This window comes from Marmota flaviventris, chromosome 1 (assembly GCF_047511675.1).
Source record: "Marmota flaviventris isolate mMarFla1 chromosome 1, mMarFla1.hap1, whole genome shotgun sequence".
NCBI lineage: Eukaryota > Metazoa > Chordata > Mammalia > Rodentia > Sciuridae > Marmota > Marmota flaviventris.
This window is the reverse complement of record NC_092498.1, coordinates 84,131,647-84,146,860: the sequence shown is the minus strand read 5'-3', so window position 1 is coordinate 84,146,860 and position 15,214 is coordinate 84,131,647. Positions and strand designations below refer to the sequence as shown.

General features: G+C 38.6%; 1 protein-coding gene across 7 annotated transcripts in view; it reads left to right on the top strand.

Annotated features, from left to right (window-relative positions):
* Positions 1-15,214, top strand: part of Osbpl3 (oxysterol binding protein like 3) — a 188,093-nt gene that overhangs the window by 119,512 nt on the left and 53,367 nt on the right. For 5 of the 7 annotated variants that reach the window (XM_071613828.1, XM_027932713.2, XM_071613817.1 and 2 more), the window contains 6 exons: positions 760-927; positions 1,513-1,636; positions 3,895-3,998; positions 4,200-4,292; positions 5,423-5,579; positions 13,632-13,762. In XM_071613828.1, the coding sequence (XP_071469929.1) occupies positions 760-927; positions 1,513-1,636; positions 3,895-3,998; positions 4,200-4,292; positions 5,423-5,579; positions 13,632-13,762 (777 nt within the window). The remainder of the gene's footprint in view (positions 1-759; positions 928-1,512; positions 1,637-3,894; positions 3,999-4,199; positions 4,293-5,422; positions 5,580-13,631; positions 13,763-15,214) is intronic. The other 2 variants (XM_071613834.1, XM_071613823.1) reach the window with 1 other exon arrangement.

Genomic DNA, 15,214 nt, shown 5'->3' with positions numbered 1-15,214 from the left:
GTAGAACAAGGTTAAATATTTTAGAAATAATTTACTAATTTATTCCAGTTCAGAAGGATTAATCTGAAATTTTTGAGTTATAAAAGAATTTAGAAAGAAATATGGTGCCAGTAATATTCAGAGGGGATAGGAAAAGCTGGGACTAAAGAATCAGAAATGCTATAAGAGACAAATATAAATTTCAGTTTATTTGTTGTTTAATATAACTAGTATTGTTTTGGTTTCTTTAAAATAGCATAACAAATCTGGTGCAGTGGCATACTTCTGTAATCCCAGTGACTTGAGAGGCTGAGGCAGGAGGATTGAAAGTTTGAGGCCAGCCTGGGCAACTTAGTGAGACCCTGTCCCAAAATAAAAAATGAAAAGGGACAGGGCTGTAGCTCAGTAGTAGAGAACCCCTGGGTTCAATCTTCTAGTACATATATATGTATATATAAATATATATATGAAATATATGTTTATACACATATGACATTGAAATATATATTTATATAAAAATATATATACATATACTTGAATGTATGTAACATCAATTGGACCCTCTCAAATAAAACCTAAATATATACTTTATGAGGACAAGATTTACTATTTCCTCCTCAAACTTCTTCCCTTGGACCACAACAAATGTAGTCAGTAGAGGCTATTTCTACATGTGCCCCATTATAAAGAGCATGTGAATACTGACCTCAATTTGATGAATATTTTTTCCTTTTAGCAAGGGACTATCTGTTTTCTTCCTTTCAATTGAACTCATTTTAGGTGAAGTCAGAAGAAGTCTTTGATGAGTGGGTATCCAAACTTCGTCACCACAGAATGTATCGCCAGAATGAAATCGCCATGTTTCCACATGAAGTTAATCACTTTTTCCCAGGGTCGACTGTCACAGATTCTGCACCTGGGACATTTGACTCCATTTCTAGTAGGAAGGTAATAAGTGTTTTGCCAATAATGAACATGAAAGGGGGTCAGCTTTGAAGAGGGAGGCCCATCTCAAGAGCTAGGTCTCAGGAAGGGTTTGAGGGCAGGAACAGGGAAGTTGGGCTGGTACTTAATTATTCTCTTTGTCCAGTGAGTCAGAATCCAGATGAGATGAGCATCTGTTAATGGTGAGAGAGTATATAAGGAACAGTTCAATATCCCAGATCTCTGTAGCAGTCTTTTGACCAGTTTGACCTTGATTTTCTTACCTGGTTGTAAAATGCAGTATGTACATGTACAGTCATTTAGGATTGCAGAATATTTTCAAACATTTATATAATTACTTTGGTATTACCATTTGACAGGAAAAAAAAATAAGGACCATCAGCTGAGGTCTTATAGCATAATATGGCCAAGGTGGGGTGACAGCCAAAGATATAAGGGCCTCCTGTGTGATATTTTGCTAGAAGCTTCTTCCCCTTATAGGCAGATGGTGTCTATTAGCAACTAACCCACTCTATTATCCTTTACCCTAAAGTGTCCCTACTGGGCTCTGTTTTCATTTATAATATGCTCTTGTCATCTGTGGAACAGCGTAGCAGTATATCAAAGCAGAATTCATTTCAAACTGGAAGCAATTTATCATTTTCTTGTGGTGGAGAGACACGAGTTCCCTTATGGCTACAGTCTTCAGAGGACATGGAAAAATGCTCAAAAGGTAAGTGACCAAAAACCTTGGCTTCTTTCTGTCATGGCTCTGAACTGATGCTGGTTTGTTTACCCACAGATGGATTTGTGACCTTCCCTTCTCTAGTCTCATTTGCTCCTGTATTCTGCTAATTAAGGTTGCACTCATTGCCAACAAAAGACACTTTCCTTGCAGACCTTTTCATCCTTGCCTGTGTGTCCATGAGACAGGTTTGCTTTTCTAGTCTTTTGAGTACAGATGCCTAACTTCCACCTGGGCCCATGAATCCGGGTCTCCAGGGCTTTGAACTGCACAGTGCTCTCTCTTTTTTTAAGTGCCAAAAATGGTTCTGATGCACCTTCATGATTAAGAATTAGTGTTCCAGAAGTGAATAGGTGACCAAATGGAGAGCCCCACAATGTAGGTGTTGACTCCCTTGGCTGCACATTAGAATCACCAAAAGAGTTTTAAAATGCAAGAACACCCATGCCTGGGTCTCTCTTCCAAAAATATTCTTTAAATTAGTCTGGGGTGGGGACCTGGTGGCACTGATTGTCCAAAGATCCTCAGGTGATTTTGATAGGGAGCCAACGTTGAGCCTTCCTACCACAATGAATCTCAGTGTTCTTAAGTTTAATTAGCTGAGACTCATCCAAAAAAAAAGAATGATCACCAGTGGGATGGGGAAGGTTCTGATTTAATTGTCTAAGGGTAGGTCTTGTACATATGCAATTTAAAAAAAAAATGTTTCCAGTTGGGCATGGTGGTGCACGCCTACAATTCCAGCAACCGCTCAGGCTGACAGAGGAGGATCCCGGGGCTGGGGATATAGCTCAGTGGTAAAGTGCCCCTGGGTTCAATCCCAAACAAGAAAAAAAAAAAAAAAAGTCTCCAGGTGATTTTAAAGCAATAATTGAGAAAGATGTCAGGTTTTATCCTTGAAAATTGGTTTCCATCTTGTTGAATATAGATATTATTTCTACCGGAGCCATGGATGCTGGAGGCTTTACCCTTCCAATAAACACCATTCGTGAGCTTCCCTGAGTGATAGCTTGGTGAAGTGGTCCCTAAAATGTTGCTTCTGCACCAGCAGCATTGGCCTGGCAGGGAAACTTATTAGAAGTGCAGATTCTCAGGCCCATCCAGATGATCTAAATCAGAATCTGGTGGAACTCAACAATAAGTGTTTTAACAAGTTTCCAGGCGTTTCTGATGACACCAAAATTTAAAAGTCACTACCTAATTCCTTTGGGCCTTAATTCCCTCAGCAAAAATATCCATAAGCATCTAGTGAACAGCCAGTTGTGGGCTCTTTTAAGTTACTGATCAGGTTTGAGAGTACTCTTCTATCAGGTCAGGTACATCTGCAGAAGCTCTTCATTATCCTCATTCAGGTCCATGATCAACACATCCATTTAATGTGTATTGGGTCTTTACAAGTGGGTAGCAGTAGCCTATTATTGCAGGATTATTATGCTGGGCTGGGTTATAGCTTAGTGGTAGAGTGCTTGCCTAGCACATGTGAGGCCCTGGGTTCGATTCTCAGCCCCACATAAAAATAAATAAAGATATTAGGGCTGGGGTTGTGGCTCAGTGGTAAAACGCTTGCCTAACACACATGAGGCACTGGGTTTGATCCCCGGAACCACATAAAAATAAAAAAAGTGTAAAGACTTTGTGTTCATCTACAACTGAAAAAAAAATTTAAATAAACAAATAAAATAAAGTTATAAAAGGACAAATAAAGGCATTGTGTCCAACTACAACTGAAAAATAAATATTAAAAAAATAATGCTTGGCTGGGGTTGTAGCTCAGTGGTAGAACACTTGCCTCACATGTGTGAGGCACTGAGTTTGATTCTCAGCACTGCATATAAGTAAAGTAAAGGTCTATTGACAACTAAAAAATAAATTTAAAAAATCATAATAATGCTGCTGGCTGATTTATTTTGTTCATACTGTAGGCCATCTGAGTACTCTGCATGTATCAACTCAGTTAAACAACTCTGTCACCTAAGTGTGTACTGATTCCCAGTCTCTAGATGAGGAAACTGAGTCCTAGAGCATTAAGTCATTTGCCCAAGAATCACAGTTCATTAAGTGGATTCAAACTAAGGCAGCCTGGTTTTCCACTAAAGTCTATAACCTTTCCTGTAACAAAGGAACTAAAGTTTCCTACCTGTACAGATAGAAACTCTAATATACAAAAAGAACAATCTCTGGTGCCAGCACAGTGATCCCTTTTGCTGGTAGAAAATTGTGAGCATTCCTCTTTTCTTCCCTCACAGACCTGGCACACTGCCATGCTTACCTGGTGGAAATGAGCCAGCTCCTACAAAGTATGGACGTCTTGCATCGGACATACTCGGCTCCTGCCATCAATGCCATCCAGGTTAGCTCAAGCCCTCTTCTGTTCGCCTTCTGGCTTCTGCCTTCCTTTCTCCTCCCCAGCCTTTGACTAACAATGGGTCATGTCTGGCCAGTTGCTTGAGCCAAACTCAAGGGGATGGAAGTGGTCACTTTGCTGGGCATTTATCCCTATTGGTTTGGTGGACCTTACTGTCTGTCCTCTCTTTCCTGTTTTGAAACAAAGGGTGGAGTTTTTGAAAGTCCCAAAAAGGAAAAAAGATCACACAGGAGGTGGCGGTCCAGAGCTATTGGCAAAGATGCTAAAGGAACGCTGCAGGTAACCGTTACTTCCGCCAGCAAGCTGCTTTCCTGCTGGATCTGCATGCCATGTGCTGGGGCTCCTTGGACTTAAATAGAACAGACAAGTGAATGCTCTGGAGTTGTTCTCTCCAATACCACATGTAGAGACATGAGCTCATTGCTTAGACCCTCTGAATAGTAGTTTAAGCTTGTAATGGGTATTGGGCAGGGGAAAGAGTGTTCTAAGGGAAAATGGCATGGAGTTGGAGGGACTGCCACCATTTCTAGGACTTTTGGTTTTTCCCCTGTAATGTTTAGCCTGCCTGCCCTCTTCTTGCTTGGGTGTGTCCTGTTTTTGTGGCTGCTGTGACTCCGTGCTTTGACTCACCTCTCCTGCTGAAGCTCAGTGGATTTATAATCCCTCTGAACCCACAGGCCTCAGTCTCTGGGCCCAAGACATTGTGGGAGCTCTCTCTTGCTATTTTTCTCCAGACTTTCAGTTCCCCACCAAAAATTCACTGTGTCATTCTAGGAGCTGTCTTTTCCAATGCACAGCTAAATCACAGGCCAAGATTTGCATATTACATATTAAATAGCATTACATATTACATATTAAACAGCAACATTGTTAGAATAAAAACAAATCCTAAGCTTTTGGATCTGATGTACTCTTGTATATACTCTTTGGATCAAAGCACTTTATATGCTGAACTTAAATATTTTCAAAGTAAAGAATATTCCATGCACACACGTGAGAAGCTAGTATGTTTTGTAGAAGCCCCAGTGCAAATAAAGAAGAGCATTTTAAAACCTATTCATTATTAGCATCTAGTTGCTTGGTGATGATGGCAGGAGGGAGGAAGGAACTGAGTATAAATGAAAGCCTGGCAGGTTTAGCTGTCATTTTCAACCCATAGCTTTAATACTTCTATCATCTCCAAACTAGTATATGATTTTTTTCACCCATTTTTATTTCATAAGAATCAAGTTGCTGTGGAAAGTTTTCTCCTGAGTTTTTATTTGTTTTTCTTCCAAGTTAACACTCAGTAAGTAGGAAGACTTCCCTATAAAATGTTCTTTCCTTAATAGGTTCCAATCTTAGAATCAAGTACATGTTCTGAACAGTCTGCATCTGAACAGAAATCTCTCCCTTTGGTGTCACTTTAGGTCCCTAAACCTTTTTCTGGCCCTGTAAGACTACACTCCTCCAATCCTAATCTGTCAACACTAGATTTTGGAGAAGATAAAAATTATTCTGATGGTTCTGAAACCTCATCAGAGTTTTCTAAAATGCAGGAAGATCTGTGTCATGTTGCCCATAAAGGTAAGTGAGCTTTCCTTCTTTTTAGTGTGTTTGATGAATGTGTTCGACACATGCCTGAAACTGGAATGTCCTTGGAGAGCATGTCATAGTTGGTTCATTTTCTGCTCTATTAAGAACGTGAGCAACCTAATTTTTATTCATTTCCTTGATAGTGGAGGTGTATTCGCAAGTTTCCTTTTAACCTCTTAGAAGAGACAGGGAGATTGTTTGCTATAGAGTTGACAGAAGCCCTAGATCCAACAAACTGCAGATTAAAAATATTTCTCTAAAAAAAAATCACAGCTACAGACTTTTTTGTCATTATTCCCTAAACAATGCAATATAAAAACTATTTTCCCAGCATTTACATTTATTAGGTATCATAAGTCATCAAGAGATACTGTAAAGTATACAGGAGAATGTGATACTAAGGGATGACATATTCTAAAAGCTGGGCAGTTCACTTTTCTGGAGAAAAATATGATATTATGTTTCAAGCATTTTTTTAAATATTCCTGTCAAGCAATTTCACTTTGAAGAGTCCATTTGTACCAATTAACTTAAAATTTATCCAAATAAGACTATCCACTATAGCATTGTTTCTTTGAATCAAAAGTTAGAAATGGGTGTTCAACATCTTTAGCTATTAGGGAAATGCAAATTAAAGTAATTGATGAGATAACACTACACACCTATTAGAACAGCTAATTTTTTTTAATGCAGTATCAAATACTGGTGAGATACACAGGAACAGAATCTCTTACATATTGCTGGTGGCTGTATTAAATGTTAAATGGTGCAGTGCTCTGGAAAGTAGTTTGGTAGTGTTATGTAAAACTAAACATACTCACCATACAACCCAACATTCACATTCCTGGGTGTTTATCCTAGAGAAATTAAAATTTATGTCCATGTAAAAACCTATACTCAAATGTTCAGAGCAGGTTTATTTGTGTAAGCTAAAGACTGGAAACAACTCAGTGTCCTTCAACAAACAAACCGTGTTACATCCCATATAATGGAAAACTGCTGAGCAATAAAATATTTAAATCTCTGTTGCAGAGATGAGAGACCAGAGGCTTAGAGAAGTTAAAGGAGGATCTTGTGATTATAAAGTAGCCAGCCTGAGACTTGAATCCCAACTTGTCTGACCCCAATTTACATGCTCCTTACTTATAAGGGTGTTTCTCTGACCTTACAGGAGGTAGCCATGGTTAATTTTTATAGACATGGAAAAGATGCCCACAGTGTGTCATTGCATAAAAATGAAAGGTTACAAAACATTGTATAGGTATGGCCCCATTTTTCAAGGAAAAAAATTGATATATGCCTGGCATACGTAGGTACACTAAAAATTCTAGAAGTGTTTTCATCATGGAGGCTGAAATTACAAGTACTTATCATCTTTTTTCTTTAAATTTTCATACATTTTAAACTTTTCTTAAAGAGAAAATATATTACATTTTTAAAGTAACCCATTTCATGTTTTTTACAGATTCCTCCCTCAGACTCTATCTTATTCACCACTAGAATGTCTCAGTGTTTTAGAGGATAAAAATCATTTTTTCCATCTGTGATTATTTTGCTATTATACAGTCTGTCTGTAAATGTGAAGGGTTGCCTGGCCCACCCCTTAAGAGCTTTTTAAATGCCCCTTGGGCATTTTTTAATATTTAAAGAAACAGTTACATTTAGAGCATTTTAGGTTTATGGGGAGGAAATTCTTTTAAAACATCATTACTTTTTAATAATATGCACTGTCTGTTTTAAGTGAAAAGTCGATGCCTCCCTACTGCAGGGAAAGACCTTGGATTTTATCCAGGTGGTAGAAGCTGCTGCCTCGTCAGGGCAGAGGTTCTGTGTAGAGTGGCTCCATTCATCTGGTCACCTGATCACCCATATAATCTCCACGTCTCTGAAGATCTGTAATGGACCCCCAGCCAGCTGTTCTGTCTTTGGGGGCTCTGTGAAATCAGCTGGCTGCAGAGTCACCACGTACCTCAAGGAGGTCAAAGTTAGTGCTTCAAGAAAGGTCCAAGTGGCTTATTCAGCAACATCCTCATCCCCTAGGCTGTTGGACTGTGAATACCACAGGCAGCCTAGGGAGCTGTGTGCATTCACACTTGCAGGAAGTCTCCTCCATGGACCCTACTTGTGGGGCTTCAGGGCATAGACAGCTCTCAGGTTTGCTGGTAGTCCTCTGACTGACATGCTTTTCTGCTTTCACGTCTTCAAACTCAAGCATCTTAACCTGTCTTCCTGTGAAAGCCTTGTTTTGTTACTGATGGGGCCTATTGCTTTTTTTTTTTTTTTTTGCCAGCATCACTGTTCTAGGGGGCTAATTTTGAAGCAGCTGAATTCCATTGATGTAACAGTCTATGTGACCTACTTGTCAAATGCATCTGATTTCTCCTGGTTTTGTAGACCAAGTGGAACCCAACGTATACCTATCCTAGTATTTAAAGTCCTGTTAGACATGACAGGCTGTGAACTTGATTTTTTGGCATATTGTTGAACTGGTACTCGAAGTTCAAGCCTCAGGCTTTGTCTGTTGACACCTGTATAAGAAAACAGATGAAAATATACCAAACCTAACAGCCATTATTTTTCTTTCATATATTAGCTTTTACATTTCCCAAAGTGTATTTTATGAAACACTTTACCCATAAAATGATTAAAACTTCAAACAAGAATTTAATGATTTAAAGTGTTTGGAAAATACGGTTCCCTCTGGATTCATACAAACTAAGTAGTCAAGATCCTGAGAAATCCTACAGCAATGAAACCTGATTTTTTTTTTTTTTTTTTTTTTTTTTTTGGTACTGTGGATTGAACTCAGCAGCACTCTACCACTGAGCCACATCCCCAACCCTTTTTGTATTTTATTTAGACAGGGTCTCTCTGAGTTGCTTATGGCCTTGCTAAGTTGCTAAGACTCGGTTTGAACTCGTGATCCTCCTGACTCAGCTCCCTGAGCCGCTGGGATTTCAGCCACCACGCCCAGCATGACTCAGTGATTTTGAATATTATTTGGGAAGCTCTGTACTTCCCACCAGCTATTAACAATCTGGAAATAAAGTCCTTGGGAAAATTCTTAAGGAAGCACGGTGACTAATAAGCCTATACTGACTGAGCAGGCCACCTCTGTTACCAACCAACTGTGCATTCCTGGTTTACCTTTCTGCCCTCGGTTGCCTCATCTATTAAGTGTTCTAAAATAGCAGTCCTGACTCTTCTGTCATTATCTTCTATGATTATTTTATGCTGAACAGAGAGAATTCACACTGTTGCTTACTGTTGCAAGGTTTTATGAGAGACTATTCTGTTAGCAGCGGAGACAGAAATGGCCAAACTTGGTAAAAAGATTTAGGGTGAGAAAGCAAGGAACAGAATGGGACTAGAGTCAGGGTGTTCCAGATGGAAGTGGATATTCATGCTCTGACATGGAAAGGAAACAAGACTTGAATTCTTTTCCAAGAGGTGAGGGAAATCCTCATTTATAAATGTAAAAACTTTGGGCTGAGGCTGGGGCTCAGCGGTAGAGCGCTTGCCTAACATGTGTGAGGCACTGGGTTCAATCCTCAACACCATATAAAATAAATAAATAAAATAAATGTTAAAAAAATAACTTATGAGTCAGCAAATAAGCTATAATAAAAACTAAGAAAAAAATGTAAAAGCTAAAGCACAAAAAGAAATTACATTAACTTATTGTTTTATTCCTGGAGTCTTTTCTTGCATTGAGTTGTAATTATTGTCATTTTCTGAACTGTTTTAAGTATATGGACGCCAACTATGCCTCCATGATACCTCTTTCATGGATTAAAATGTATTATTCATAGATTAGAATTCAGTGTAAACTTGCTGAGCAATTATATTCATGTACTTTATCAGTAAATCTGTAGGACCAGTTAGTAAAATTACCTAACGTATCTAAATCAGTTTGGATGGAATATAAATTAGAAAATATTTTAGAACCATGGATATCCTGTGAGGTTTGAAACTTAAGCAGATTGCAGAAAATAAAATCATCCCAAATATTTTAAGAATATTAATATTTTAGGGGCTAGGGCTGTAGCTCAGTGCTAGAATGCTTGCCTCACACCATGAGGCAACGGGTTCGATCCTCAGCACCACGTAAAAATAAATAAAGATATTGTGTCCATATATAACTGAAAAAATATTTTTTAAAAAAGAATATTAATATTTTAAAGATACCTCAAATAAAAAGTGGTTTCCATTAAAAAGAAAAAGAGTCCTACTGTGCGTTGAGTGCTGATAGTGTGTTTTCTCATTGTTTCTCTGAAGCACTCCTGAGATATAGGGATTATTCAAATATATAGGTGTGGAAACAAGCATTTGTCCAAAATCTAAACAGCAATTAAGTATTAAAGGCAGGATTTAAGTTCATGTTTGCCTCATTATAGACTCTCTTTCCCCTGTCTCACACTGCCTCTCCAGGGGTGGTGTCCATTGCATTCATAACTGTGTTCCTCAAGATCTTATTCCTTCCTGATGCTGAAAAACTGCTAAAGAAGGAACATGTTAAGAAGTAGAGCTCTCAGATCAGCTGTTGCCACCCAAATATGCCATGTAGTGTAGTCTCACCAATAAAAGCCCAACTCACTCAAAGTATGATACAGAAGCCTGTTGCAAGGAGAACAGTGCTGACCACCAAGGTTCTGTTGTGTGGTGCTTGTGCTATTCTGCTCTGTGGGTGCAGCTCACATCACCCACTTATGCTTAAGTCTTACAGCCAAAAGTCCCACTCTCTTAGTCCAGCAAGGGGGGCTGAGAAATGGCTAATGATAACCTGGGGGAAAAATGAATAAACCGAGGTCCCATAATTGTCTTCTGAAACTTGAATACCCCACAAAAAAAGGAAGTGGTCCTTTTTGCAATGAGAAGAAACCAAAGCAAATGTCTTAGGAACATGAAGGACTAAGTCCCAGAGCAGAATATACTTGCTTCAGAAGATAGCAAGGACTCTGAGAAGCATGGGCCTGTAGACCACCTGGCAAGGTCTTTGGGGATGGGGAGGGACTGTCATGCTCTGGGGTGAGTGGCTCTGGTGCTCTTTGAGATTCTTTGTAATTCTGTCTCAGACTTTCCATGTGGCTTTGTTTATTATTAGTGTCCATAGATACAGTATTCATTTGGATTTTTATTTGTCTCTAATATACTTAGAATCAAGTTGGAAATAAGATATTCCTGTCACAGGAAATATCCCAGGCCTTTGGGATCCTGTTCCTTTGACAGTTGACTTAAATATGTCCTCCATGAGCAGCCTCAAGTCATTGCTCTGTGTGTGCTACATCATTCAGTGGCTCTGAATGGCTACTTTATCATCCTCTGAGTGGACCTTAATGGTCATTTAAGAAATGTAATGCAGAGGGATCTAGTCTCCTGAACCCCTTTGTCAAATGATTGAGGAAGAGATTTTCACCTTACAATAAAATATAAAGAGTATATGAGTTTCCTTCTGTTTATTTTATGCTGCTCACCACAGTCTTAGCTGTACATTTTGAACCAAATAATGCATATTCTGCAAGGAATCTTCTAGTTTGGTTGGAATCTTCTAGTTTGGTTGAAAGTTTTGCTTTGTAACAGGGCATATAAAAGCCAGAAGAATCGATTTGGGAAAGTGGCAGCCAGCTGAGTGATATGATTATTTTATTTGGAGGAATAAATGTAACAGTGAAGAAACAGCCACTCCCCTAACTCCTAGGGACCTATTGAGAAGGTCATGGGGCTCCTACATGCTGGGGATGGGGATGCTTAGCCAATGGGACATCAAAACCATCAAATGCAGCGAGATCACAGCATGGCTTATTGCTCTCCTCCCGAGGCTCCTCTCTGGCTCAGTAGACTCTGCCCAGTCCCTCATTCATTGAATCTCTACTCAGTGTGCAGTTATTTGCAAGCATTATCCTGGCAAGAGATATTCTGCTACAGCTGCTGCCCACATCAGGAGGCTGCATCACCACCACTTTTACCCTCATGGATGTCTCTTCATTGTCATCACTATTATTATTGCAGTAGCATTTATTATTTATCACATGCCCTGCTCTGGGTTAAGTGCCTTAACTGCATTATCTTGTTTGTCCTTATAGCAATCTATAAAGCAAATGCTGTTATCATCCCATTGCATGTGGGGAAACTAGGGTCCAGGCCTCATATACTTGTCTAAAGTCATGGAGTGAACAAGTGACTTCTCTCTTCTGTTGATAGAAGCAGCACCATTTGTGTGTGTGTGTGTGTGTGTGTGTGTGTAAATTGCTTTTTTGTATTGTGACTTTCTAAAGATGCTCTAAGTTCATCACTAAATGCACCACCTCAAATAAGTTCAGAGAGAACAACACATAGATAGGTTCTCTTTGCTGTTCTCCTTGCTATTAAATGCAGGAAGTAAGTCAATAAAGTGTATTTAGTTTCTGTGTTACTAAATAGGCCACTCTTGGATAACAATACCTCTGAAAGTGCAAGCCCATGGAATCCAATAAATGACAGGTCATTTGAGAAGTGTGTCTCCATCTCTTCCTTATTCCTGCCTCTCTAAAACAAAACATAATAAAGTACATTGGAAAGATAATATTCAAATGTGATATCCATGAACAGTAATTTAGATGACAATTTCCTGGTCCTTAGGAGGTAATTTGTGCATTATGTGATCAAAAGCTGATGGATTTTTTTTTTTTTTTTTTTTTTGCCATATGTGTTCATGTCTGTCAAAACTTTAGTTCAAGCATTTGAGTACCTAATAGTGCTAAAGTCCTATTGTACCTGAATGCTCTTGAAAGTGAACAGAGTGGCTGAGTGCCATAAGTTGAAGTGGGGACTCTGGTCCTGCAACTGTATTCTGAAATAATTTTCAAATTTCCAGGAAAGTTTCAAGAATAGTACAGAGAGCTCTCACATACCGTTTACGAGGATTTACCATTTTTATTTTGCCACATTTATTTTTATCACTGTCTCTTTCTATATACACACTTTTATTTTTTGGAAGCATTTGAGAGAAGGATTTATACATATGTCATTCTTTATGGCTTTATACTTTAGTTTAGGTTTCCTGAACATAGGGCTACCCTGTTACATGGCCACAGTGTAGTTATCTAATTCAGGGATTGTAGCATTAAAACAGCACTTCTAATCTATTCTGCTTTCTACATCAAAATCAAATGTTGTCAAGTTACATGTCGTTTTTCCCTTGGTACAGGATCTGATCCATGATCATATATTGCATTTCATCTTCTTGCCTCTTTAGCCTCTTTAATTGGGAGCAGTTCCTCAGTCATTTTTTTTTTCTCTTCTATAAAATTGATACTTTTGAAGAATGCAGGCCAGTTGTCTTACGTTTCCTCATGATCAAATCCAGATTGCTTACCCCTGGCTCACATTCACCAAAGAAGATGCTGTGTCTTTTCCACAGTGTTCTATCCAGAGGCACACAGAGCCCACTTAACCTTTATTTTTAATTCATTGTGATCACCTGGTTAAGGGGATGTCTAGTTTCTCTGCTGCATTCTTACCATACCCAGTATGCCTTGTTCTTAACCATTTCCAGTCTTTAGAGATTACAAACAAAACAAAACGAAAAACTGCTGGTCATTGAGAATCTGTAAATCAAAAAATCATGGCAAATGTGCATATGTGTGTGAAGTTTAAGATTTTTCTTTTTTCATGCAGTTTTAGATCCTTAGAAAAAGATATGAAGAATTCCCATATCTTCTGCCCACCTCCCATAAAGGCACAGCCTCCCCCACAGTCAGCACCCCACATCAGAGTGGGGCAAGTTACATTTGAAGAATCTGCATTGACAGGTCATTATCACCCAGAGCCTGTAGTTTACATCAGAGTTCACTCTTGCTGCGATACATTGCAAATGTGTTTTTTAAAAGTCCTGTATAATATTTGGGGCTGTTATCCATGTAGAGGATATTTTTTTCTGCACTCAAAATATTTGAGGCTGTTACTTGGCTAAATTTTTTTAAAAAAAGAAAAACATTTTACTGTATTTTGTTTTCAATTATGCCACTTCCTTTATTCCTTCTCATTATGATTATATCTTCATAGTTTACTTCGCCTTAAGGTCAGCTTTTAATACCATATCAACGGAGAGAGAGAAACTGAAGCAGCTGATGGATCAGGATGCCACCTCCTCCCCTTCTGCTCAGGTCATCGGTCTGAAGCACGCTCTGTCATCCGTAAGTTACATGTCTGAGTCACAGAAATGCCTGCAAATGTGTTCTGGCTTGTCAATTATTATATTTTCCATTTCCATGATTATGTTGAAAATTCTTGATTTTCATGGTTAGGTTGAAAATTCAGGAGAAAACCAAGCAAATTATCCAAATTACATTCTGACCTTTCCTGAGACAACACTTATTCAAAATAACAAAATTTACCCTACCCTCAATCTTAATAGCTAGTATTTTATTGTGTATTAGATTCCTTTAGTTCTCTCCTATTTATCTTAATTTTTCTGTTTCTATAAAACTCTTGTTGTGTATTTGTGTGTGTCTCACACATTTGTTAATGCTTACAAAATCTAACAGTTTGGAGGAGATTTTGTGCACCCTGAGACACCACAAGCTTAGAGTAGCTTAACATATGACAGGCGACAAATTTCCAGTTTACAGTCTTATCTTCTCTACGGCAAAGCACTGATCCTATTTATTGCTCTTTCAGAGACACAAAAGTTATTTTATTTGATTACATAGTACAAAACATTTAGCTTTCCCCCCGCCATGGGCACAAAGAGAAGAGTCACACAGGAGTGTCTGTCAGGTAATCATGGTGAAAGGAAAGTGTAACAGAAAAATCACTGTCAAGGCTTCAGATGTGTTTCAATAAGCCATTCTGTCACTCACTCTCCTTTTTCTCATCCACTTTAATTCAAACCTCAGCATAGTTGGGCTTGATTGATGTGCTCTGTTTGAATAGCTGAAGTTGTCTGGCCCTCCACCTGTATCCATGAGAGCTAGAGAATTTCTGAGACTGCACACTTGTATGCTCTGATTCTTTGCTCATACTTTGAAATTCCTGCTTTAAAAGGAGAAAGTGTGTGTGCACATATGAAATTACCATCTGAAGCAGTATTATCGAGTTTTCTATTTCAGGTTGAGTAGGGAAGATGAATTTTAGGATCTTGTTATGAGATGCTGAGAGAAAATGTCCACTCATATTTTCTATTCATTTTGTGGCTAAGAAAAGTAATGTTCTTGATGTAGTGTTAATGATGAATCCTTTACCATTAGCTCTTATAATTAACAATTCAAAGAATGCTATCTTTGGAAGAAAAATTAAAAAGAAAAAAATAATATTGGCTTCAAGTCTTAGTATTATTTTAAGGTCCGAGAAACACATCCATTTGGATCACGGTGAATAGCCAGCCACACAGGGTTCCTATTTTGGTTTGAGAGCAGCTGAGTGGTTTTGTTTTTATTTTATTTCTTTTCTCTCCTTCCCTTCTCTGCTTTCTTAGTGGTACAAAATACTTCTTATTGTTCCCATTAGATTGGCTCTTGGTGCACTAAGTGCCTCTTGTGGGTTCCTCAACATTCTTCCCCCCAGGTCTCCCTCTTCCTGGTCCCCTCCCACAGAGGTCTGGCCTCATCTTGTTAAACTGCTTGTGTGGACATCAAGACATACTTGGC